At 32.7% G+C, this 27,847-nt stretch overlaps 1 protein-coding gene across 1 annotated transcript; it reads right to left on the minus strand.

The window, feature by feature from the left end:
• Window positions 1-911: 911 nt before the first annotated feature.
• Window positions 912-20,982, minus strand: Vamp7 (Vesicle-associated membrane protein 7). The gene is made up of 5 exons (XM_072532761.1): window positions 20,625-20,982; window positions 20,370-20,573; window positions 19,016-19,244; window positions 16,666-16,733; window positions 912-6,532 (listed from the first exon to the last, which is right to left on the minus strand). Exons 2-5 carry the CDS (start codon window positions 20,571-20,573, stop codon window positions 6,368-6,370), a joined length of 666 nt encoding a protein of 221 aa, XP_072388862.1. The 5' UTR covers window positions 20,625-20,982; the 3' UTR covers window positions 912-6,367.
• Between the last annotated feature and the right edge of the window lie 6,865 nt (window positions 20,983-27,847).

The following is a 27,847-nucleotide window of genomic DNA, read 5'->3' on the forward strand; positions in this document are numbered from 1 at the left end:
TTTTATTAATTCGAATATAAAAGACCTGGAATGGGATTGATTGGAAAATTTAGCCGGTTTCATTGCATTTAAGTTACAAAAAAAAAGAAATACTTGGATATATTCCGGACGCTAACGATAAATCGTTTACTTGGGTAAACCACGTTTCTGAGGGTGGTTTACTCAAACCAACACTGGAATTTGTAACTAAATGTAGTGAACTGGAATATATTTTTAGTAGTTATAATGGCAACAACAACAAATTAAAAATAACTAAAAATTATTTAAAAAACCTAACAGAAGCTGCAAAATACGTAAATGTTAGCAAAGATGTAAAATTACTTTTTTTATATGTAAAATTTATTTAATACTAATTCTAAATAAAAATATTAAAGATAATTATTACAATATCCGCAAGAGAAAAATCACGAAGATTGTAAAATAAATGTCTAAATGATATTCATAAAGTCTGAAGTATGACCTGCTTTTACTTATGTTTCAAATTCATTACATTTTACCGGCCTTTTATATTTAATTTATGTTTTGTAGCAATATCTATTTTGTTTTTAATACACAAAATCAAATCGAAGATAATATATTTCTTTAATTAATTTTACAAATTACTTATTAATTTTCAAACCACGTTTTCACAGAAAGTAACTAGTAATGACTTCTTAGTGCACGATATGGTATCGAGGTATACTTACCGTTAACAGATTAAGTTTCGAAGTTGTTCATTACAGTAATGGAACAACGTTGCCAGATGATGCATCGTTAAAATAAGATCCACACAAGTCCCCTGGCTTTGTCTCGCAATGACGTCATGCGCAAAGTCGATTATAATTAGAACGGCAAGTGAGCATACCTTGTTTGTTATAGTATCATGGAAAAGGATAAGGTTAAAAATAAAAAATTAACTAATAAATAACAAAGATATTTGTAAAATTTATTAAACATTAACTATAAAGTATTACTTAGCAAATATAATATAACCTTAATATATTTGAATTATAAAATAAGAATATAATAATAAATTGTATTCACATTTAACAGTCAAAACAGCAGATGGAACAGAAACAATATCACTTGTGATTTAGAACAGCCAATCAAAATTTCAACTTTTTGTCATAGATAAGAATAAAAATGAGAATTGAAAATCACAATTTATTTCAATGGCATACATTCTTAATACTGAGAAAAAAATATCTAGGAAAACCATAAACAGCCATAAGCAAAATAGATCGATGGCCTATTTACAGTAACATATACAATATCATAAGTTTAAGCAAAATTCTGATTATTTAAAGAACAACAGAATTTGCTATTACAAATAGTATATATACTATTTTTGATACAGAAATGATATAGATCAGGATGTGGATAGAGAGAGATCATCAAGCAGTAAAGAATAGAAAAAAATGGAAGTATAAGGTTAGAAAGGTCAAAACTCTCCAAAAACCTTAGTAATAATGAGGATGTTAAAATAAAAAGCCTCAATTTTCAAATAATTAGTTTCTAGTAATGTAACTTTAAAACTCGAAAAAAATGGTGGCAAGCACAAGCGCGTTTAAATACGAATCTAATCAATCAATTAAATAGTTGATAAAACAGGTCTGCAAAAAATTTTAACATCATCATTATGTCCTAATTTCCTATAATCTCTTCTATCCCGACAATATGACAACGCTGTGCACAAATGACAACGTCATATTAGATGACGTGCGACGGATTTGCTAGAAAATGGCAAATATTTAGTATTTTACTTTTGTCTATTAAGTATTTTTGCATTTCAGTTTGAAATACGTTTATTTCAAATTGAAATTGTGGTTAATTTCCAATAAAAATATTAAATTATATTACAATGCCACAAAAAAATAGCTACATTAAAATCTCTAAACGAGGAGACATTATTCCAATGTATATCCACAGAAAAAGATTTTTTTTTTAACTATTTCTTGTCTAATACTACATAGTTCGGGATCAATAAAAGTGATTGTTTTTAAATTAATATAAAAAATGTTTATATAAAAAGTGATATTACCGCTAGACCATCGAAATTATTAAAACAATTTTAGAGGCAGTAAATTTTGCATTGCTGATATTGATGTTGAATAGATAATTTTTTCTGATATACTTTTCAAATTTTTATAATTTCCATAATGTCTTTAATTGTTGTCTTCTACAAATTGTTTATAGCTGCTCTTAAAGTTTTCAGATCTAAAATAATTACTAATTTAATACAGTCTGAGAAATACCATATATGTATTATTGGTCGTTTACGCGATCACTTCTAAACATGGTATCGGAGTATTTGATGTATTCGTATAGTGTTATTAAGGCGCTATCAGACCCAGCGAAAACGTATTTCCTTTATATATTTCTTGATAATTACTTCTTCCCAATGAATTATACAATGAATAACGGTGGATACCGCCTGGGAGTACCTATTTATCTTCCATCTCTGACTCTGACATGTCCTAACCAGTTCCATTTCAGCGTTGTAATTCTTTTATCTGCGTTAGTAACGCGGTTTTTCTCGTAACTATTTGATTTGAATTTGCCTTTGAGAATATATTCAAAATTAACCTCTCCATTAAAGGTCAATGTTTCTGCTCCATACGTTAGAACTGGGAGTACACACTGATCAAAGGCTTTCCTTTCCAAGCACATGGAAATATCTGATTTAAAGCCTTCCTTCAGTTTTCGTAAGCTGCCCATGTTAGTCATATTCTTCTGTTTAACTTTGTTGTTTATTGTACCTTCCTAATTTAATCGCGTGGCCCAGGTACTTATAGGTATACACTTGTTCAATTTACGTGCCATTAGTTGAATGTAGTAGTAAACGCAGTCCCATGCATGTTTCCTAATAAAATAACATAAATTAAATTAAAACCCATCGCTCCGTGGGTAGACGATAAGAAAGCTATGCTTCCCCTCCTCGGTCACTCCCAGAGTGCCACACCCCGTTTTTTCTCATAGCGCTCTTTAAAAAAGCGGTGAATAATTTAAGAAAGATGGTGTCTCCTTGCCTAATGCCCATCTCCAAGGGAAATGTGTTTGTGTCGCCCTAGTACATTCTATTCATAATACAGCTGTTGCGCCATTATATATGTTCCGAAGAAGAGTTGTGTACCTATGATCAATACAGCACCCTGTAAGAGCTCTTAATATGGAGCTATACTTGACTGAACAAAATGCTTTCTCAATCAATGACTTCTCCAAAGCCACTCCTAAATCCGTCTTGCTCTAGTAGTTGGTGAAAGGCAATATATCAGTAGGACTTATCATCAGCCGCCATGTTTTTCGTACAGACAGATTTGACAATGACGTATAATATATATTATACGTAATACGTACTGGTTTATAAATTTATGAAGAAATATTTATTATTCAATAAAGAAATAACATTGTTTATAAAGAAAAGAAAATTTATAAAATAATATATTTATTGTCTTTAAATGATTTAGAGGCTTTATTTTTACATATTTTATACCAACAGCGCTTCGTTCTTTTTTTTTTCGTACATGTATAATAATAATCGATTAAAAAAATTGATTTGCCTGTTTTCAATAACTAGACTTTCTTTGGTATTTTTTATATAATTCTATATTATTTATATTACTAACCTAATCTGTTTGTTTACAAAATATCTGTTCGAAAAAAATGGCTGACACTATTTTTTGACGAAAAGTCCTATTGGCAATAGAAGGCAATGTATTAATTGAAATTATAAAAATCTAATAAAAATATGGACGAGTTCAATATTTGTCCCAATACCAAAAAAAGAGAAATTTTACAAATACGAGGAATACAAGATTAACCAGTCTAATAAAACCTATTGTAAAACTATTTTGCCACAATTTTAGTGAGTCGTCAATGGAGAAGGCAGAAGATTGATTAGTGATACATCAATACAATAACGATCAATTCCAGAATTGGAAGATCTAAATTGAAAATACAACAAAAAGTCGTAGACAATTTGAGTACTGCCAGGATTAATATAATGTACATATGAGGAGGTAAAATGCAAACAAGCTTAAGTCACAAGTAAGTAATTTTCCAGAGAGGGTGAAAAACTTGTAGCTTTGCTCTGAAAAGAGGATAATAAGTTCTAGTCAATGTTATGCAATAATATTGGTTCCAAACATGAGATTAAAACACTTCTTTCAGTTGGGGTAGCCAAAAAATGGTTTAAAAAATTGATTTTGTTTTGGCAATAAGACGTTTTGCACTAACTCACTGGAAATAAGTTGTTTTGTATGTAAAATATTGTGGACATAAGATAAAGTAAAAAAGCAAAGCAATAAAGTAAAGGAACAATGGTTTTCTGAATGAAATTATATTTTTATAAAATAATAATATAGTCCTTACCTAAGTGACAAATATTGTCATAATAGGTAGTAAATGCAACAGACAGTTTTTTTTATTATGGAAGTCACAGCACTCATCGTCGAGACAGTAACTCATTACTTACTGCTCCTCACCAGCAGCTACTGTAGTGGGTTCATCAAAGATGAAACTTTTGTACCAACCAAGGCGTGGGTCAGAAAAACATTCTTTTTTAAGTTTGTGAACATCTTTGTCTTTTCTTTGGTTAATATATGAGGAAATGTGAGTTCTTCCAGTCTCACTTGCTTAAGATTATTTTTTCCTTTCTTTCTTAAAGATATAAAAGACTTTTTTCCTTTCCCTTTTAACGGAGGTGTTCAATTTCTTCTTGTGCCCGGTAGCGTATTTCAATTCTCTTCAGTTCACTAGTTGATTGGATTTCCTTATAGTAGTAACTTAGCTTCTTAGTATCAAGAAATGGTCAATCTTCTCCTAGTGCTCTTACCTTGCCTATACCACTGTAGAGGTCGTGGTATTCCTGTTAAATTAAAATTATGGGTTTTTTTTCGCAACTGCTTTTTTGCTCTTCTAAAAACACGGTCGGCGGGTAAAAACTATGTCCGTGTACAGCAAAATACAATAAAATTCTTGGATTGATGTTTTGTGTGTTTCCAAAAAATGAATCAGTGTTCTCAGAACAATATTATTTTTATTTTAAGAAACACAACCATCGCTAAACAAGCTTATTAACAGAATGAGAAAGATCCATTTCCATGTACTCATAAAACGCCTTTGCTCTTCTTAAATGAATCTGCTATTCAACCATTAGCTGCGCCTTTCAGCAGACTGTGCTGGTGCACTTTTAATTTATTCTTTGAAAAGGCAGCACGTACTGTAAGTATCGGAGGCAGGTGACTTAAAACCTATGTTAATATTTTACTTAGTTTACTAATACTTAACTCACTACTCAGATATAATCTTAGTCACCTCCTCTTTTCCCTTCAACAGCAAACCCAAAATGCACTTATTTGGCTGTTTTTATTATAGTTTCTTCAATACCAATAACAGTGCGAAAAAGCTTTAAATATACAAAAGTATATGCACCAGAGACAGTTGGAAAAAAGTATTATATTAAGTACTTTCCCTCAGGTCCAGGTTTTTTCTTTTTGTTTTTGTTTACTGACCTAGGCCTATGTCTTTTGATTTGTGTTATATGAATCAGACTGGCATGTCTTTTCGTGTCTGGAACTGTATAAAACTCTTCTTTGAAAGCGCTGATGTAAATAGATCTTATTTTTACGAACGTGAAACGTTTATTGTTGTGCTTAAACGGTACAAAAACTACTATTACAAAAACTCTTCTCTTTCTAGTCCCTTCATTTCCTTCACCACCACTTACACTTTCATCTGCCCCATCCAATATTCTTTAAATAATAAAGTAATTACTAATTGTTTTTAAATACTTTGACAATAAACCCTCACATAACCTCAAACTTGTAAGTCTCACTGGGTCAGCTGAGTGGCATTTGCAGACCTCCTATTGGTTGGCTGGAAATAAACTGGTTAGCATGGACCATTATAGTGGAAATAAGTTATTTTGCATGTAAAGGTGGTTTTTAACATGCTTTTACCATGGGTAATATTTTTTTTGTGCATGAATCAGATAAAATAAATCACTTTGTCTACAACAGTTACTTCCTCATATGTATAATTTTTAAAACGATAGAAGCAACTGACACTAATAGTGTTAAAGTGATAATTTATTTTTTCATATACTCGCTGCTGCAAAGTTCTCAATTATATGAAAATTGTGGATCAAAGCCTCAACACGTTTTTTATTAATACTGCAATTATTCATATTTACTGTTCTTGGGTTTTGTACAACTGGTAATTCTCAGATCCAAAAATAATTTTTAACATTAAAAACAACATTTAAATAAATCTCTCACACCTGCTGCATGGTAAAATTCAATAAAATCATGATTCGAACATTATAAATAAAAAGTATTTTCCCTAATACTATATCATATCTTAAGTCCACTAATATATTTGTTGGTAATTATTTTTTCGAAATACATCCTTGCCACAATAAGCCTCCGCAAGAAATGGAGATGATAAAATAGACGATCACAGCAATAACGACGCCAATGATGACGTACATCTTAATATTTTTCCAGAACATTGATCTGGCTAGGTTTCTGCTCGTAGTTCTAAATGTGACCGACTGAAACAAATCATAATATCAATATTAAAATAAGTAACGTGTGCCATTTTCTGTTTACGAATGAATTTCTTAGACAATGACTAACGTGACATTCGGCATGAAAAGTGTGATTTCATTTTTCGCAAAATGGTGATAAGGGACTACTAAATAATAATTTCCATGTCATAAATAAAAATTATTTAATGTTTTTTGGGAAAACATACAATATCACTTAAATCAAAAAAATATTTAAATTTACTCTTTCAACGTGAATTTTGAACCAAAAGACAAGAGTCTCCTACACTGACTCGGTGAAATAATATAGCTCATTTATAAGAATTCATTTAGGCTATGCTCAGAGCTACTCTCGCTCTGAGGAGACCTAATAAGGTCGAAATATGTATAAGCGGATAGTTGGAGCTCCACATTGAAATTAAATCTCAAACGTCTTTGTGTGACATATATGTTCTCGGCTTTGTGGTAAACGACGTGTAAGGTTCCATAAATTACGATATGTTTATATAAACCGCCGAGTCCGCATTAGATTATCAGTTTCGACGAAATGTTTTCGGAAGTTATATATGTGTGAATTATAAGCGATAAGTATTAATGTACTCAGAATTTATGATATTTGTAATATAGGTGAGTTTTTTTGGTCGAGTAAGTTAAAATAAAGTTAGTTAAACCACGTTTGATTCACTTAATCTCTTCACTTATATACATCGAAAGGATAGCCAGAGTAAAATGAAGATGGACAGGATACATAGTTAGAATGGCATAAGGGCGATAGACATTATTTTAACGGTTTTATTTATACGTAAGAAAAAAGAAAATTAAGGAGGACAGAGACCTGTGGAAATCCAAACAATTGTCAATAATAATTGATTAAACTAATGAAATAGGGTTAGATGATGATAAAAAAAAACAAATTTGAGAAAGATACCTTATAAAATTATTTGAGATGACAGATCACAACAGTCCTCAAGTTAATATAGACTACAAACTCTTAATGCTCTCCTCGGAGGTATCACTGGCCAAAGCTGAATTCAAATGAAGATGCAAAGGTGGCTGAACACTTTAAAACTTAAGTCCTGCTGCAACCAAATATGTGACGACGATGTGTAGTGCCCTTTTGGTAGTCGCCTTGTTTATTTTTTCTATCTTAATATATTCGTTATATCCTCCCCATTCATTTGATATGTTAGGAATCGTTCAGTTGTTTATTTTGTATACAGCCAGAGGCCTTCTTTAAGTCAATAAATGAAAGTTTGTCTTATAGTAAATCTAATTAATTACTATTTAAATGGGAATAAGCCACAATTAAAGGTTAAAATACGTTTATTGACGTTTCAATTTCCACTTCGGAAATCGTTCTTTTTTTTTGAAAATTCTTCAAGTGGAAATTGAAACGTCAATAAACGTATTTTAACCTTTAATTGTGGCTTATTCCCATTTAAATAGTAATTAATTTAAAATGCCACAAGAAAATAGCTTCAGAACAATAGTAAATCTAATGTTATCTATAGTACCCTACGATATCTCGTATGCCCTTATACGTTCATTATTAATGAAGATACTGTGTAGTGCCCTTTTGGTAGTCGCCTGGACACATCCCAATTGAGTTGGTAAAGTATGGACCAAAAATATTACATGGGATGTTGGTTCAACTATTTAGCAAATGCTTAAAAGAAAAAAATATCCCTGATGATTGGAATGTTGGATACATCAGCTCAATATTCAAGAAAGGGGATACGAGCAAATGATCTAAGTATAGGGGAATAACTGTTATCAGCTCAGTGAAGAGGTTGTACGGTCGAATAATAAAAGAAAGAATCAGAATACGAAGACATAGAAAAACAAAATGGATTTCGTGCAGGAAGATCGTGCACCGATGGTATATACATTCTGCAGCAGGTAATCGAAAAACGAAAGGCAAGGAATCTATCTACCTACCTATTGTTTGTAGATTTAGAGAAGATATTATACGATGCGGTACCTTTGAAAAACTGTTTCAAACATTGACGAAAGTAGGTCTCAGTAGAGAGTATGTGGATGCTATCGCAAATATATACAAAAATGCAAGAAGTGTCGTTAAAGAAGGAAACTTTATATCTGAATCATTTCCAATAACAAAGGAGCTTAAACAAAGATGTTTTCTATCTCCGGCAATGTTTAAAATATATATTCAATCATCGCTAGAGCAGTGAAGGAAACAAGTAACCGGAATAGGAATTGACTTAGGCGGTGGTAAATTTCTAACAACTTTATTTTTCGCAGATGATCAGGTAGTCGTAGCGAATGATGGGGAAAACATGGACTACATGTTTAGAAAACTAAAGAAAGAATATGAAAAATGGGAAAACTATTCAGAAAATATATTTTTTACAAACATCGAGAATTTTTTATTATTATTATATTATCGTTTTAATGTAAGTAGTGAATAAAATATTTTTCCATTTTCTAAGAAAACAGAAGTCGTAGGCGACACAGATACGCAGAAAATTGGAAGTGCAACAAGAGAAAGAAACTCTTTGATCAAGGACTAGAATATGTATCGAAAAGAAATAAAACAGTCCCAGCAAAGTCTGCCAAGGAAATGAAAGACTGTCTACATAAGTGCCTTTTTAAATGTAGTCAAATACTAACAAATAAAGATCGTCAAAAAATGTTCGAGAAGTTGTCTGCTAATAAAAAAAAAACTTTTTATTATCAACACAACGAAGAGATTTCTACCAGAATGACGCCGAAAAGGAAAAGAAGAAGCCACATCGCGAAGAAAATTTACAAATACCTGGACAAAAGTGTCCAGGTTTGTAAGTTGTTCTATTGCGGTTCATTATCAATAAGCCAGAAACCTATATATACGGGACACGAGAAAAAAAAATCCTACAACTAACATCCCAAACAAGAGTAGTCAAGACATCAAGACAAAGTTTTGCCGATGAAAAACAAGTACAACCAGTATTAGAATCTGCATATCGACAAATCTTTTGCAATAATTTTAACCTATATTTTTACATTCCCAAGAAGGATAGGTGCGACTTGTGTGAAGAGTATCGTTTAATATTGGTAATGATGAATAGAATGCTGCTCTAGAAGAAAGAAATCGTGACAGAGTAGAACTCACTCCAGTGTTGTCTTAAATCTCCAAAATGTGCTAAGCTTACCAAAAGCAGAAGTAAGCAATTTCTTTTACAAATCTAAATTTAACATTTACAATCTCACTGCTTACTTTTCTGTTTCCAAGGATGTGTATTATGCTCTTTGGACCGAGAAAATGATGGGAAGATCTACTAATGACAACGCTAGTTCGCTTTACAAAATATAAGAAAGGGTGTTAGATGTGATAATCCTAATATAACAGAACTAATCCTGTGGTCAGATAGCTGTGTTCCGCAAAATAGGAATTCAGTGATTTTTACGCTCTAGGGTATTTTATATAAGAACATCTAAATTTAAAAAATATTACAATGAAATTTTCTACCCCTGGTCATTCATGTGTACAAGAAATCGATAATGCGCATAGTTGCATTGACCGCGTACTTTCGAGAGCCGATTATTATTCTCCAATTTCATTGATTCGACTTCTTCTTAAGGTAATCAGAAAAAAACCTTATCACATTATTCAAATGTAAGAAAATGATTTTAAAAATTTCCAAGAAAGTGCAATATCTTGCAATAAAGTGACGTATTTAATGTTTTCAAGATGCCCTTATGAACTTAAAAATATAAAATCTCATATGTAGCACAGCCACAGGCAATTACTTTCTCTCCTAACTTAAAAAACAATAAAACCACAAGATCTAAGGGGACCGAAAATAAGTTAGCACATCCCAGCATCTCCAAAAAGAAAAACCAGTTACAAAAAAACAAGATAGAAGCGATTCAATCTATGTATCGATGGATGCCCGAGGTAGACAAAAACTACTATATGACAATTTTGTAGAAACTAGGATCTCTTTTCGATTATGTTAGAATATCTTGTAGCCATAATAGTAATAAGCGGATTATTTTTATTATGTTTCAAGCCATTTTTAAAATATCAATTCTATAAATTTATATGTATCCAAGTTATTAATAAAAAGGTGTTAATACTCTGTTTTTCTGTATTACTTGGACTACCTTTTGTATCCCTATTTTTATACCAAAAACTAGAACCTACAATCATTTTTAAAAATTTTTTTAGTTAGTAATGTGTGCTGAACCGTTTGTTTGAAAAAAAAGTTCTATTGAGTATCCAAATACCAGAAAAATTATCAAATCTTTTGGAGTTAATTGTCTCCGTAAATACAAAATGTCACATAGAACCTTGTAATAATGAGCCAGCGATATAGCCAGCTCGCAACGCTAGGTATTTTAGTTAAAAAATATAAATGAATAAAATAAAACTTTTCTTCAAAAATTAATTACTATTAATTGAATTCAAAATATTTGCGGCCACTTTTTGACTGGCTACCTATTATCAATGTTGATATAAGGTTGAATGCTCGAATAAATGAACTTAGACCAAATAAAAGGCAGATATCGAGCACAGTTTTATTAATTAAATCTTGCCAAGTACTTTCGCTTCCTAGAGCATCTTCAGGGGCATCTGAAATAAGTCAAGAAACGTTTGTTTAACTGAAGAAATTAATTAACTTATGAAGTTAATACTCGATAAAAAACTCGAAGTTGATGGTTGATAAAAGTTTTTATGTAATTAATGTTTTGTTGTAATCTATAACCTAATCACATAAAAACTTTGATCAACATCAACTTCGAGTTTTTTATCGAAGTTAATTAATTTCTTCAGTTAAAAAAACGTTTCTTGGCTTATTTCAGATGCCTCTGAAGATGCTCTAGGAAGCGAAAGTACTTGGGTAAGATTTAATTAATAAAACTGTGCTCAAAATCTGCTTTTTATTTGATAAAAGTTTATTATCAATGTATTCTCCTAATTTTAAACGTATGTAAAAATGTGAGTTTGATTAAGTACGTTATGAACGTGGTGATCCTGCAGTGGGATCTTGTACTACCAGGAGGATTCATACTTCATCTCTAAGGGACTTTTGGATCTTTTGAATAGTTTCCGTATCACTATTTTCGAGTTTAAAGAGAAATTTAATGAGAATTCGATTCTTACACCTCTCCGTCATCTTCAGCGATAACAAAATGTGACGAACGCAAAGACAAGAATTTACACAAAAGCATAATATTACAAAATTCCCATCGATAACTGTGATGTACTGTAAGTTTATGAAGAATTACAGATTAGACTCGTTTAGCACAGTAAGCTGTCAAACGTTTTGAATTATTGTAGCATTGCCGATCTGTAATCTTACAAACGTTTTAAAGAAAATTATGCCTTTCTACATCATTGTATATTCATAGTATTATTAGCATAAAATCAAATTAAATTTATTTATTCGTAATCATATTTGCATGGCAAAAAAAGTATTTTGAATAAATTTTTAAAACCATTAATCATTAACGATTAAATGTTTTGTCATTGCCTTCTAAAAAACTGATAAAGTAATATAAATGTCTATACACATTCCTAGAGTCAGTAAACTACTGAATCATCGTGAATAATACCAAAATTAATGCAGATTCTCCTCAAAATGCTTAGTAAAAGAAAGAACGTTAGGAGTTTGAAATGTTTAAACAATTTGTTTTTAACATAAATGGGAAAGAATTCTTTATTTTGAAATAAATTATTATCAGTATATCTATTTTACCTCAACACTCAAATTTCGTACAAAAAAAAAATTAATTTGTCTGCTTTGAATTCAAATTTGAGGCAGTAGATACCGTTGATGGTAAGACTGCTATAGAGATCAAGAATCTTCAGCAGTAGTAGCAATTGAGGAATAGATTGATTTAATAAACTACAACTACGTTGTAGACCGGTGTAGAATTACATTATCGTCCAGGAAAGGAACACTCTTAACCGATACAAGAATACTTCCTCTTTGTAGATCACACTGTCAATATTCCTATTTAAAATCAATAGATCTATACAGTGGAGGATGTCGACAATATTGTTCATGAGGGCGCCGATTCGAGAATACAAAAATATAAAGTTCTTAAAACGAAAGTAAAAGCGAACTTGTTAAAATGAAAGTCAATCCTTCAGTTTTATCGGAGATGAACCTATCTATCACCATTTCGTTAAAGTCAGAAATTTGTCCAAATAAAGTTTTTTTGATGAACAACATGGCAGGTGCTGTCAGTCTTTAGAGAAACATCTTCCAGTTTCTGCAGATGTCATTGACATCGTTATTAAAATAATCAAAACTGTACTTATTTCACAAAATGTTGAATTCAAACCAGATGACATTAATAAATTTAAGGTACCGATAAACAATTGATTACATTTTCGTTTTCTTGTGTTATTCCTGGCCGCGGGTAAAATATTGTCAACTCCAATTTCAAGGCATACTTTTCAACCACTGGAAATGCATTTCAGAAGATATCAATATCTTAAAGAAAGGTAGTTTCTTTGTTTAAGAGCGTAGGCGCAAAATTTCGGGAGAATGCTTTTTAAATGCATTAATTTTTTTCGAATCCTGAGAAAACTAATAAGTATTTTTGAAAAATTTAAACGCAGAATGAAAGATTACATTATTACCGAGGGCCGAAAGTCCCCAAAAACTTTTATAATGTTTATTTTAGTAAGTTACAGGGGTGAAAAAGAAGAGAAAATTAAGTGTGATTGTTAATTTCAAATATCTCATTCAAAAGAAAGTTTTTGTTTATTCTAAGGGACTTTCGGCCCTCGGTAATAATGTAATCTTTCATTGTGCGTTTAAATTTCTCAAAAATATTTATTAGTTTTCTCAGGATTCGAAAAAAATGAATGCATTTAAAAAGCATTGGCCAGAAATTTTGGCGCGTACGCTCTTAATGTTCATAATTTTTTCTTTGAAATAACTTTTTGTTATCAGCTCAGAGGTTGTACGATCGAATAATAAAAGAAAGAACAGAATCAGAATATGAAGACATACAAGAATAAAATGGATTTCGTGCAGGAAGATCATGCACTGATGGTATATCCGTTATGCAGCAGGTAATCGAAAAACGGAAGGCAAGGAACCTATCTACCCACCTATTGTTTGTAGATTTAGAGAAGGCATACGATACGGTACCTTTGAAAAAACTGTTTCAAACATTGACGAAAGTAAGTCTCAGTAGAGAGTATGTGGATGCTATCGCAAATATATACAAAAATGCAAGAAGTGACGTTAAAGAAGCAAACTTTATATCTTAATCATTTCCAATAACAAAGGGGCTTAAACAATGATGTTGTTTATCTCCGACCTTATTTAAAATATATATTCAATCATCGCTAGAGCAGTGGGGGAAACAAGTATCCGGAATGGGAATAGACATAGGCGATGGTAAATGTCTAACAACTTTATTTTTCGCAGATGATCAGGTAGTCGTAGCGAATGATGAGGAAGACATGGACTACATGTTTAGAAAACTAAAGAAAGAATATGAAAAATGGGGCCTCGATATGAATATGTCAAAGACAGAGTATCTTAAAATAGGAGATGATGAAGAAGATCCAGAGTTAGAAATTAGAAACACAAAAACATGTAATGAATATAAATATCTCGGATCTATAATATCTAAAGAAACCAGTACCAAAAGAGATATCGAAAACAGAACGCAGCAGGGAAAACAATTGGTAAACATTCTATAATATCTACTATGGTCTAAAGATATTAGACAAGAAACGAAACTGACAATCTATCGAACCTTGGTAGAGCCTATTATGACTTAGAACTGGGGCAGAAGTTTGGCAGATCACGAAAAAAGATAGAAGTAGTAGAAATGGATTTTCTAAGGAGAGCGTGTGGTGTATCCAAAAAAGATCATATCAGGAATGAAGATATTAGAAGGACAAAAACTGTATATTCCACTGTAGACAGAATTGAAACGAGACAACTAGTGTGGTATGGTCACGTGAAGCGAATGAATGAAGATAGATGGCCAAAGAAAGCTTTAAATTACATACCACAACAAAGAAGAAGAAGGGGAAGGCCTTCAGTTGCCTGGGAAGAAAATGTACGGCACATAATGAGAGATAGACCCATCAAAGAAGACGAATGGATGGACAGAAAACGATGGCGGTCGAAATGCGAGAAAGAATGTGTCAACATGTGCCGTTATATTGTAAAATAAATCCAACTAGAATGTAGAAGCATTAAATCATTTGACAAAACCTTCTTTGTCATTAAGTTGTAATATATACAATATAATATATATATATATATATATATATATATATATATATATATATATATATATACATATATATATCCTAGCAATATTGAGATCAATGCAACGATTTAAGAATACTTTTAAATTGTTGTTTACCAAATTTTATTAGGGCAATTAGAAATCTAGAGCACACATTGTATAACTTATGTGTGTCTGTTATAAAAACACATTCGTTGCAGCAAAGCGGAATCTTGCAAACTAAGCATAATAATATCAACAATTGCCCCAGTAACGAAGCGATTCGTCACAGATTGATATACTATAGAAGTAGCTAGACAAGGAATAGAGGTCAATAATAACAGATCATTAGTCAGTCGTTAATTGTAATTAAACAGGTGTAATGCTAGTTACTCGTAGTGAATAGTCACCAGACAACTCAAAGTTAACCGCGTGTCATCGTCAACTAAGTATGTTGTTAATCAATAACCGTGAATCTGTAAATAGTGAGATGTTACAATGAAAGATGTGAGAACCGATTTATACATATATTTCCGACCCTCAGTACCACAAAGACGAGAACCCCGAAAGATGTCACAACTGGCTTATACGACATGAATACCTACCGTATCTTACGGCGCGCGGCATCCCACGAACAGTTGTCACTTCATCATAAAGTGTCTTGTCATGTATTCTCCGCTCATGTATTTTCCTGCCAAAAAGTAGCGAAGTACTACTACCGTTTGAGTTTGTGTAGAAATATCGGTTGTATCGTTTGTCATTCATGTAAGAAATAAAAACTGGTACCAATCGAATGGTGAATTTTATCTGCGGGCTGCTTCCTGAACGCCCGAATAACGCCGTAAGTTCGCGCCTGTAGAGCGATAAGTTCGAAAAAATCATAGTTAGTGCGTGTCGTTTCCATAGTAACCGGATGCATTTATCGGGCATTGGGAAATCAGCCCCGAATATAGTGCAGAGGCTTAAAATACATGTGAATTTTTCTAGGGAGGGCGGCGACCCGTAGCCACTATTATAGAGCTGTTAATCTCATCATAAACCGTCAGGAGAATAGCATAGTGATTTTTATTTTTTCGGTATGACTTAAAGGAAAGTCGCCTAATATTAGATAGTTGCCTAATACTGGATACTGAGTAAGAGACTTTCGGCCCTCAGTAATAATGTATTCTTTCATTCTGCGATTAAATTTTTCAAAAATACTTATTAGTTTTCTCAGGATTCGAAAAAAATGAATGCATTTAAAAAACATTGGCCCGAAATTTTGCGCCTACGCTCTTAAAGAAAAGAATCACTTAAAAATAAAGAACAGTTGCCAAAATTTAAGGTTTTATAGAAAACTAAAAAGAAGACGATAGTCAAAATTAAAAATATGAAGAAACTAAAAGAAAAAAGTGAATCTTCAGATTCCTCAAACGTTTCTTATGATGATGATTCAGATATGGATACCGATCAAGTAAGTGACGCAGAGTGTATTTTCTGCACTGAACATTCAAAGGACCAACATGGAGAAAAATGGGTACAGTGTCCAAATTACTTCAGATGGTCACATGAAGAGTGTGCTGGTAGTGACAAAAAGAACACTTACGTGTGTGATTTTTGTATTTAGAAATAGGTTCCTAATTTTGGATAGGGTGTCCAATTTTAGGAACTTTTTTTTATTTGGAAAAAATGTCATTTTTTACTTTTGCCTAATACTTACATTGTTCAATGATGAAATAAATATTTTAGTATGCATAAGTTATTTTTATTGATGTTATAGCACATTTTAAGTACAAAACAATTATTCTAAAATGTTTTTTTGACCCGAAAAAATTCAATTAAAAAAAAGTATCCAATATTAGGCGCCTTTCCTCTACTACTAAAATTTTGCGAAAAATCCGTTTGGTAAAAGAAAGGTACGTTCATGTAAATCAATAAGATATACTTACCCCTTGATTAAGATCGTCTGCTTTGTTGACAAGTAGTTCTAGTTTTTCTCCTCTCATTGTAATGTTATCTAAAAATCAATGATTTTATAAAATAGATTTGTAGGTACCAATAATTATGTTAAAATTTGTTAATAATATAATTTCTAAATAACGCACCGTAAAGAACTCTAAAAACTACTAGATTTAGCTCATTAATGTAACATACAATGAACAACAATTTTATTTTCGGTTGTTAAAGAAATAGCACAACATACTAAAATTAGATAAAGGTTCAGAGGCATGTATGGAACGCGCCGGTATGGAACTGTGAATACGAGCTCGCCATATGAGAAGCAGGATATACACGTCCCAATAGCTAATAGTGAACAGTCCTATGGGTATGTAGGACCATATTACAGGTGTGAATAAGGTATAACCAAATAAACACCTGAGAATCAACTGAAAACAGGACTATGTCATTAACTGTAGATTTGTGATTGAACATAACACACACAGGTGCATAGTGCATACACATATCCAAACACACAATACACATACACATATGCACATCTGCTCAATCGGCAAATCACCAGACAGTCGCACCACAACTGATTCACTATACAGTGAGATTTGTGCTGCTACTATTGCGCTCCTTAATTTCGAGGTATAACATCATCATGACCATGGAATGCATGACACAGGGGAAAAGTGTTACATAAGAAATGCAACAGTGATCAGACACACTCTGAGCGATTGTATGGGACACTGTCGTGTCTTACAGCATTTCGTCCCGTCTCTTCAAAATAAAATGGAGATGAAACAAAAAGAAATGGCCCAGAAGATGACTAACAAATGAGCGACTCTTCCGTGTCCACAAATAAACATATAGAGGGAACGAGCAGAGAGACGATTTCGACCAGACTCTGTCTCTGCCCCAAATAGATCTCGATGATCGCGATCAGCGTTCTACAGAGGAACCTTAAGCACATTAAGGAACTTCCGCAGAACTTACTGTTGCTATGGAAGGGGTTCGATATAGCCAAATCAAGAGCTCATCGGGTGTTGGCGGAGAGCTTATACATAGCAGATCTGCCGAAATCCTGAGAACTTGTATAATTATACTTGTATAGTAATAGTAATAGTGGAAATAAGCCAATTAGCTGTAAAGAAAACGCAGGGAATTTAACCTTGAAACCCACACAATTTTTATCGACTTGACGTACTTGGATATACTTGACAGGGTCAACCAAATGATCTCTCTACAAGTTATAGTGGTGTATTTTTCAGCATCCATCTTGAGATATCCTTCGAAGTAATCCACCTTCAACTTAATAACATGAGCTACCTAGCGCTTTTCCAGTTTCGATCGTCTCTATGTCCTTTATCCTTTAAGCAGTAATATCAGTTTTGAAAACATGAAAAAGTCACAGCGTACTACGTCGGGAATGATGGAGACTGGCACAGTTATATAATCTTGTGTTTTGCCAAAAACTATTTCACAAAATATTCATGGTGCAATAAAACATTCATAATGGAGAAAAATCAATATGCATGTTCGGATGGAAGCTTCCATTGTGAACAGTTCATCATCATTATCCAGCCTTCTGCATCCAAAGTTAAACATAATCCTCTCCTAATTTCTTCCAGTTGTTGGTCTTGAGCTTCCTGCAGCACCCAAAGAGTGCGCTGGAATGTTTTGGCACGAATTTATGAAGGAAGGTCATGATACTTTTCAGATACCGCTCATATATACGCTATACAGACAATTATTTACATGATTTGCAAATTATTTATATAAATTTAAAAACATTTTTACAGTTTAGAGAACAAAGGCCTAAAAAAAATACCAAAAAGCTTATGAAGACGGAACAGGCAAATTGTAATTCTTGTAATAAAGAAAAAATTATATCTGGTATAAAGTAGGTAAGCGAACATAATGAAACTTGAAATGAAGAAAAAATTATATCTGGTATAAAGTAGGTAAAGAGGTGTCAAACTGGATCAGGGTATTGGGCAATTAAATTTTATAACAAATTGATTGATAACATAAAGGATCTTCCCAAACTTCAGTTTAAAAATAAAATTAAGGAAATTTTAATAAAAAAATGTATTTTATAGTAGTGAGGAATATCTTAAATTTAAATTTTAATGTTTTTATGTAATTAGAATTTAAGATTTTTTAAGAGAACTATTGTTCTGCTTTTATTTTTACATGTGTTAGGCTACTGGCAAAATGACATTAATAAATGAATTTGAAGTATTACTTGACATATTGTGATATTTTTCTACTATACCTACATAGTCTAAATACAAGATAATTTTGTGAGATTTTGTTTACAAGTATTAGAAAAAATAGATAGGAATTACTTACCTATATTTTTGACCATTATATTCTTTAACTCATCTAATTCGCTGTGTACTCTCGATATTGTGTCAAGATCATGAGATTCTGAGTAAAGTTTCATTTCAGTGGCCAAAACTGTTGAGAATTCTGAATTCATAGCATAGGCAATAGCTGTCTCTGCACTTGCTCCATATGTGGATTGGAATCTTCTTTTAATTTGATTAAGATATAAAAATGCACGACTTCGTTCAAATTCCTTTTAAGAATAAAATACTTTAATTTTATGTGACAATGTTAAAAAGCTGTTTATATGTTGTATCTCTAGTTGTTTTTGGAAATCCCTTATAAATAGAAAAAAACTAAATATTTATCAAAGTTCTGGGTTTTAGATGAGGAACTACTGTCAAAATACATTATAAAAGTTATTCATCAATTGATCTACCAGAAATTAGCATTCCCAGAAAGCTCAAGAATGGCAAGCAGCAATGATCAGTACTTGAACAATTACTGTATAACCTATACATACACCTACTGTATATTCAAAAAACAGCATTAATAAAGTGTGGTAATGCATTTAACAAAATCTGTCATATTTTGAACAGTGATTCTTAGAAGTTATAATTTGAGTGCCTGGACCAAGTATCCCTCATCTTTTAAACTTAAGCATGTTAAAAAAAACTCAAGATCATAGATATTGTAGCCCTTAAAATTCTCTGCAAAATTGTTTTTGCATACCTTAACGGTGTAGAAAAAGTTATAATGTAGGTAAGCATATCAATATATTCAAAGATAGTCAAGTGGCTATGGAGGTTATCTAGAGCCCTAAAGTAGTCTCTAGGATAGTGTGGGAATGCTAAGAAGAACTTGATAGAATTGTGGAGCATAACAGTGTCACATTTAGAGAATAACCAGTAATTAAAGAGATGATGAACTTGCTAGATGAGGACTCTAAGAGACAGAGGTAGAAACAAGAAATAGGACAGGCATCACAGATGTCGTAGAGCACATAGCATGGCTGAAGTGGAACTGGGTGGTCATGTGGCCAGAATGAATGATAGGTGGTGCACTAAAAAATTACAATGTGGAGACCACAGGCAGACAGAACAAGCAGAGGTAGATCAACTACACAATGGACAGATCGACAGATGATATCAAAAGAATTGCTGGGAATTGGCTGCAAGAGGCTCAAGACCGACAGAATGGGAATAAATTAGGAGAGGCCTACATTCAACTATGAACACACAAGGTTTGCCTTTAATTCTACATAATTAAAAATAAAGCAACATTTTCAAAAATGACAATAAACATTGTTGATTATTTATTGAAATAAGAAATATTTTTAATTTAATTAGAAACAAACTTACTAAAAATTCATACTCACATCATCTGTTATACACATATATAAAATTCTATTTTCTAGAATATAGTGGAAAAGATAGTTCCCATGAGAGTATGTAAGCTTATCATTATGAGGAGGAATCTTAGATATAATTTGTTCAGTAACTTCTCCAAAATTACCAGCACATGTTGCGTATTTCACCAAAACAGTACTCCCCCGACAAATAACACTATACAAAATGGGCATCTAAAAAGAAATGTAAATAAGATATGTTTTGATAAAAGATTATTTACCTACCTTGATGCCACTAAAATAATGATAATGAACTAAATAAGTAAAAAGTCCAGTAAATCTGTTGTTGAGAAAACAGAAAAATCTATTTTATATGTAAACCAACTTATGTAGTATTTTAAAATCCTTTGTCACTTCTAGACTCTATGATTTGACAAAACACAAATATTCGGGTATAAAGAATTCCGCTTTGCACAACAAATTTGTTTCTTTGTGACATACGATAACACGTATAATGGACAGTGGTGATATCACTGTTTATTTATCTCTATCTCGTTATAATATTATTTATAACAAATTTTACTGTTATCCTTGTTTTTAATGGAACAACAATATTAAAAAACAATGGAAAATGTCACCAAATGTCACTGTCAGAATGTTGAACAGCTGGCTCTGTAAGTAGTGACATCTAAGGGAGAAAACTCATACTGAAAAAAACGCCATTTTTTATCCAAATTTTGCTGAACATTTTAAAATTAATTGCCTCCCATATCTTCTACTCTAGTTTTTAAAATACCTTGTCTTTTCGGTTTTTATTCCTTCCAGCGGAAATATTTATCGTGGCATCTTATAATAGGTAGGTATGTCAGCTCATGGAAAGGCGCGCTCTTCGCTGGTTTACGTCGGCAAAGAGAAACAGAAAATCGATATTAACGATCAGAAAAGAGACAACGGTCGGCATCCCACGTTACTGTAAAACTAGTAAATATTTACTAATTTGCTTTTTGTTAAATGCAGTCGACCTACCCCAAAATGTAGTCCACGGACCATTCCACCTCTAATGGTGAGTGTCGAGGGTTAAGTCTGTTGTACGCATCGAGTAAAAAGACAATTGTACGCCATCAGTGTTGGCGGTAAAAAATTTATTAAGTTGGGGAATTTATACAATAATAAAAATCTCAACACAACTTCGTTAGATTAGGTACTCCATAGTAAAATTACCACTGACCGTATCTCTCCTACCCGCGTCCGAAGGGTGAGACATACGGTGCATTCGCTTTAGATTCTTTTGAAGCGGTTCGATTTACCGACGTAAAACATAAATATTGAGGAGAAATTCGGTATTCCACGTTGTGTTGATTCCCGTCTTTATATTTTGTTTTTTTTTCTATTTCTCTTCGCCGATGAAGAACGCCACTCCACGTTCTGTCTAATCGTTCCGTAACAAAACACTTTAAAGTGCTTTCAATATAAATTACGCACTTCTATGACTCCTACCACAGTTTAACCACAAAGTTTCTTTTTTATACTATGCTCCTACAGTCAGTGCGCTAAGGGTAAGTGTGTATAAGAGCACGCATGTGTATAAGAGTACGCACCTATTATTTTTAATATATATGTATATAGCCATCTATTAAAGTAATTTTTACTTGAAGGCATTCTAAATCCATTCCTACTGCACGGTCATAAACAGAAATCTGCATTATCGTCCTAATTTTGTCAATATGGTCGCAGCAAATAGTTGCCATTCAGATTGATAATTTTGTGTGTTCACAATTTAGTCAATTGAGAGGTAAGCAAACCATCAGTTTTGTATAAAATAATTTTAGACTGCATTTATATGAAATAGTGATTGCTTTAAAAAAATGGGCCGTAAATCTATTTGTTTTCGTAATAAACGCTTTAAAATCACAAAATGCATATATGTATAAGAGTACGCTAAGAGTTACCGATGTATAAGATTACGCAATGCGAACTCTTATACACAGTTGGGTACTCTTAAACAATTTTTTATTTGTTTTAAGTTTTCTTTTTATTTTCAGATTTTAAATTCATAATGAGTCGGTACAAGCGAAAAACCGATAGAAAGTTAATTTTTACTGAAGAAAACTTACGAGAAATACAGCAAAAATTAGAAGCAGGAGGTAGTAAAAGAAGTGTAGAGAATGATATGGGAATAAATCAGGCCACATTAAGAAAAAGATTAAAGTGTGGAAATGTACCAAAATCATTGGGACGATTTCAAAGCGATATTTCAAGCGACCTAGAAGCCGAATTAGCACAACAGATACGAGAATTAGATCAGATGTTATAGGGAATTACAAAAAAAAATTTCAAATAGCAGCGTATAAATTTGCTGAATCTAATAATTTTTCTCGCCGTTTTAATAGAAAACTACAAATGGCTGGTGAGTCATGGGTAAGAGGATGTTGTCAGCGGAACAAAATTGCGCTTCGACAGCCAGAAAAATGTTCGATGGCCCGAATTATGGGTTTTAATAAAAATTAAGTAACAAGATTTTACGATAACCTTAAAAATCTGTATGAACTAAGGCAATACTCTCCAAGTTCAATATATAACATGGATGAATCAACCGTGTCTAATAAGTTACCCAAGACATTAGCGAGCAAGGGAAAGAAACTTGTAGGGAAGGTAGCTAGTGCAGAACGTGGACAACTTGTAACGGCTGTATGTTGCATGAACTTCACAGGTTACTATATTCCTCCAGCACTCATATTCCCCAGAAAAAGAACGAAGGAAGAGCTGTTTTTAACGCATCATGTGAAACTCTGAAATTAATTTCTGAATCTGGATTTATCAACACGGATCTTTTTTAATCCATTTAAATAAGTGGTTAATCCATTTTAATAAGTTTGCCAAACCCAGTGCTGAAAACAAAGTTCTTTTAATTCTCGACAATCACAGCTCTCATCGTGACCTGCAAGCTATAAAATATTGCCGAGAGAATCACATTGATCTTTTATCTCTACCGCCTCATTCAAGCCATAAACTACAGCCACTGGATATTGGTTTTTTTGGTCCTTTAAAAAAAACCTACAGTAGGGAATGAAGTGGATGGTAAGTAATCCAGGTAAGGTAATTACACAATTTCAAGTTGCTGGATTATTCTGGATTAACATAGAATTCTTCGAAATAAAACAAGCTCTAGCACAACTAAAGAACAATAAGGCTCCGGGTCCAGATGGAATACTTGTAGAAATGTTGAAGGAGGGGAATGAAATTATTCTCGAAGAATTGAAAAAACTTTTCAACGAATGTCTTCACAGAGGACAAGTCCCAGATGATTGGAATGAAAGTTTGACAATACTTCTCTTCAAAAAGGGAGACAGGGGAGATCTCAAGAACTATAGGCCAATCTCCCTGCTGTCCCAAATGTACAAACTGTTTATGAGAGTAATAACTAACAGGTTAACGTCGAAGCTCGATAGCTATCAACCGGTAGAGCAGGCAGGATTCCGAAAAGGTTACAGTACAGCGGCTCATCTTCTTACAGTCAGAACTCTAATAGAGAAAGCCAATGAATATCACTTAAATTTATATATTGGCTTTGTTGATTATGAAAAGTCATTCGACTCCATAGAATTTTGAGCAATAGAGAGAGCTATGAACAACTGCAGGATAGACTCCCGATACAGAATGCTCATACACAATATTTACAAGAAAGCTACAATGAAAATACAAATGGATGTGAAAACCAAAGCTATACCAATCAACAGAGGAGTTCGCCAGGGAGATGTTATCTCACCAAAGCTATTCACACTTGGACTTGAAGACGTGTTCAAAGACATTAACTGGGTAGATAAGGGAGTAAATATTAATGGAAGAAAACTGAGTCATTTAAGATACGCTGATGACATTGTAATATTCGCTACAAGTTTCAAAGAACTACAGACCATGATGACGCAACTATTTCAAGCTTCGGAAAAAGTAGGTCTTAAGATGAACTTTGAAAAAACAAAAATAATGACAAATACACCGAACATTCCACAAATAACATTGAACGACATAAATTTAGAAACAGTAAGCGAATACATCTACCTGGGACAGATAATGAAAATTAACAAAGAAAATCAATCTGCCGAAATTGCCAGAAGAAAAAGGTTAGCGTGGGCAGGATTTGGAAAACTGAGTTGGATCTTGAAAAGCACTAAAATAGAACAGTATTTGAAAACCAGAATTTACGTATCAATGTATCCTCCCTATACTCACGTATGGTTCACAGACGTAGACACTCGGGGTGAGACTTATAGACAAAAAAACAAACAAATGGATTAGAAGCAAAACGAAGGTAAAAGACGCAGGAGAACATGCTGCCAAATTAAAATGGAGCTTCGCAGGACACAATGCCCGATTGAAGGATAAGAGATGGAACCATGAAATACAACAGTGGAGGCCATGGTTAGAAAAGAGAAGCAGAGGAAGACCACAAATGAGATGGGCTGATGATATTAAGAAGATCGGAGGACACATGCTCACGGAATGCATGCTGAGCTAATCTGTAAAAAACAAAAGTGTCACATCGCCATCTCGCGGTAAATAGTTCAAATATAAGAGTGACGCTTTTATGGAAGAAAGTACGACTTATTTTAATACTTATAGCATGGTCATCTTAATAATGGCGATTTTTGAGTTGACACTCTTTTTAGCGGAGGTGCGATATATATATATATATATATATATATATATATATATATATATATATATATATATATATATATATATATATATATATATATATATATATATATATACATATATGTCTCGCAAAACAGAAAACCAAAAATGGTATATCGATGGAAGGCAACCGTATATACGTATTTCTGACTATTGGTCGTCTTCAGTACGATGCAGCCAAGTTAGAAAAGGAGCATATTAACTTGGGAAAGGATCACTACAGGAGCAATGCAACCAATTTGTGGCATTAGAGTTATAAGACCCTGATGGTTTCCAGGGCAACAACTAAAACCAACCACGGAAGAAGCTACAGCTACCTGGGGAAAGGAATGCCAAACGTTGAAACGTTTAAAACAAATTTAAAACTTTTATTATTCACTCGCATTATCCTTTTCCATTTGTTTTAAACGCTTCAACGTTTGGCATTCCTTTCCCCAGGTAGCCGTAGCTTCCTCCGTGGTTATTGTTAGTTGTTGCCCTGGAAACCATCAGGGTCTTCTAACTCTAATGCCACAAATTGGTCGCATTGCTCCTGTAGTGATCCTTTCCCAAGTTAACATGCTCCATTTTCTAACTTGGCTGCACCGTACTGAAGACGACCAATAGTCAGAAATACGTATATACGGTTGCCTTCCATCGATATACCATTTTTGGTTTTCTGTTTCGCGAGACATGCCATTACTGTTTACTTATACTTACAGGAATTAAGATTAAACTCAACAGTCTTCCCGATTGAATCGCGTCAATTATGATTGTGCCGAGCTTTCGACATCCTCTTTGATGTCTTCTTCAGGGCTTCCGAGGTCTCAGTCTCCCGAGTCCCCACACTACTACACTGATCACTAGTCCCACTCCCACTAGTCAATGCATTACTGCTGCTGGGAATAGAGGACGGGCCATTTATACCGTCGATGGTGACGCGGTTTGGGTGGAGGTTGGCGCGGGGATTGGCGCGAATATTTCTGACAGTAGGATTTTGATTGACGGGTGGAGCGGATGGTATTTTCTTTATGAGAGGTCTCCAAGACGAAGGTAACCGTATACCGTCATCTCTTTTATTGAGACAATTAAACATTAAAACATATATGTACATATATATTCTATATAGCTATAATAAACAAAATTGGTATGCTGTTTGGCACATTTTATTGAACAATAAATATATAATTATAAAGATGCTAGAACCTTTTAGTTAAGGCCAAAAATGTTGCTAAAACCTATATTAAAACATAAAGTATCAAATAATTGTTATCAAGTCATCTCTGTTTAGATATAAAAACTATCAGTAACGTCAGCCTTTTTAGTGTTAATTTCAGTTCATTCCATAGAAAAAATATTTATTCTACCAATTATTAAATTTGCTGGCGATTTACAAACTTACAAAAAGGAAAAAGTTTTGAAAAAGGTTATATTGGTCATCTATTTGTAGATAAATCTAATGCATCCAGATGTAAATTGCCTGGTGGTAAGGGCAAATCACGAATGACATGCGACAAATGCAATGTTCATCTCTGTATAAGTAAAGAAAAAAATTGTTTTGTAAGATACCATACATTACTTATTAAATAAAATACTTTGGTTTTTGTTTTTTGTCAGGATTTAAAAAAAATCTAATATTTTGACTCTATTGGCTGACGATGTCCTCAAATGAGGACATCTTGTAATGCCCAAACAGTGGATTCTGAAAATGTAAGACTACTAATATCAAAAATTCGCAAAAAAATCATTCTCGCTATGTTGTAAATTTCAGATCTTTGGCTAAAAAAAATTTAATTCGTGAACGAAAGGGTTAATTGGCGTTTTGTTTTACCAATTTGACAGATGACTTATTCGGCCTCGATCTTGAAGGTAAATAGCCATGTTTTGAATTGAAAATTCTGGGGGTGGTGTTTTTGTGTGTTTATGTATCTGTCTATATAAAATGCTAGGACGACAAGTCACACTGTTTGTCCGGTAGGGTAACTACGCCATCTAGGAAAGAAATCTGAACTACCAACATCTGACATTTCAATCATATTTTGTTGTTGAAACGATACGTTTAATTAATATTAGTAATAATATTAATTACATATTAATACAATTAATAATACGATTAATTTTTTCGCAAAACTGACAAAAGTATTGGTTACTGTAATTTTAAGATAAGATTTAATAAACAAAATATTTTAAAGCTTTTTGTTAGTTTAGATTTAAACACCTAGTGCCACCTAGGAAAGAAATCTGAACGATCAACTGACATGAATAAACTTATCTGACAGATAAAATGTAAAATATTAATTTAAAGTACCGAATAAGAAGTTAATTGCGTTTATTATGCTGTAGGTTATCGTGAAATCAAAAATATAACCTAAATATTGTTTTTTTATTGTCGGTTAGAGACATGGATCCGGTATGAGAAGATTTAATGAAATCAAAAAGTTTAAATGTTTATAAATATGTGCGAGAATGTAATGTTTGAGGCAGAATCGACCATTTTAATTTTTGTAATTATACAAACTTATTTAGATTAAGTAAACCGACAGTGGTCTACATTCTGAGAATATATTGTAAATAGTTGTTAATAAAAGACTATAAACATAGGTATTCTACCTTTTTTTTCCTCACTTAGTTTTATTAAGTGAATGTTTCCATAATATTAAAAAATATAATACATTCATGGGAGGTGTTGATATATTAGACGAACATATCGCTGCATATCGTATTGGACTTAAAGGAAAGAAATGGTATGTACCCATTTTGTTCTACATGTTTGATGTTTGTATGAGTAATGCGTGGGTTCTTGCTCGACAATATGGTTACAAACATGATAACTA

This window comes from Diabrotica undecimpunctata, chromosome 5 (genome assembly GCF_040954645.1).
Source record: "Diabrotica undecimpunctata isolate CICGRU chromosome 5, icDiaUnde3, whole genome shotgun sequence".
Classification (NCBI taxonomy): Eukaryota; Metazoa; Arthropoda; class Insecta; order Coleoptera; family Chrysomelidae; genus Diabrotica; species Diabrotica undecimpunctata.

What these genes read in the sequence shown, in the direction of transcription:
- Vamp7 (XM_072532761.1), bottom strand. Translation starts at nt 20,573, where the DNA reads ATGCCCATTTTGTATAGTGTTATTTGTCGGGGGAGTACTGTTTTGGTG. An exon ending in ATATGTGTATAACAGATGAT is followed by an intron (nt 19,245 to 20,369) that starts GTGAGTATGAAT and finishes TATTCTTAAAAG; the next exon opens with GAATTTGAACGAAGTCGTGC. An exon ending in TATAATGGTCAAAAATATAG is followed by an intron (nt 16,734 to 19,015) that starts GTAAGTAATTCC and finishes ATTGATTTTTAG; the next exon opens with ATAACATTACAATGAGAGGA.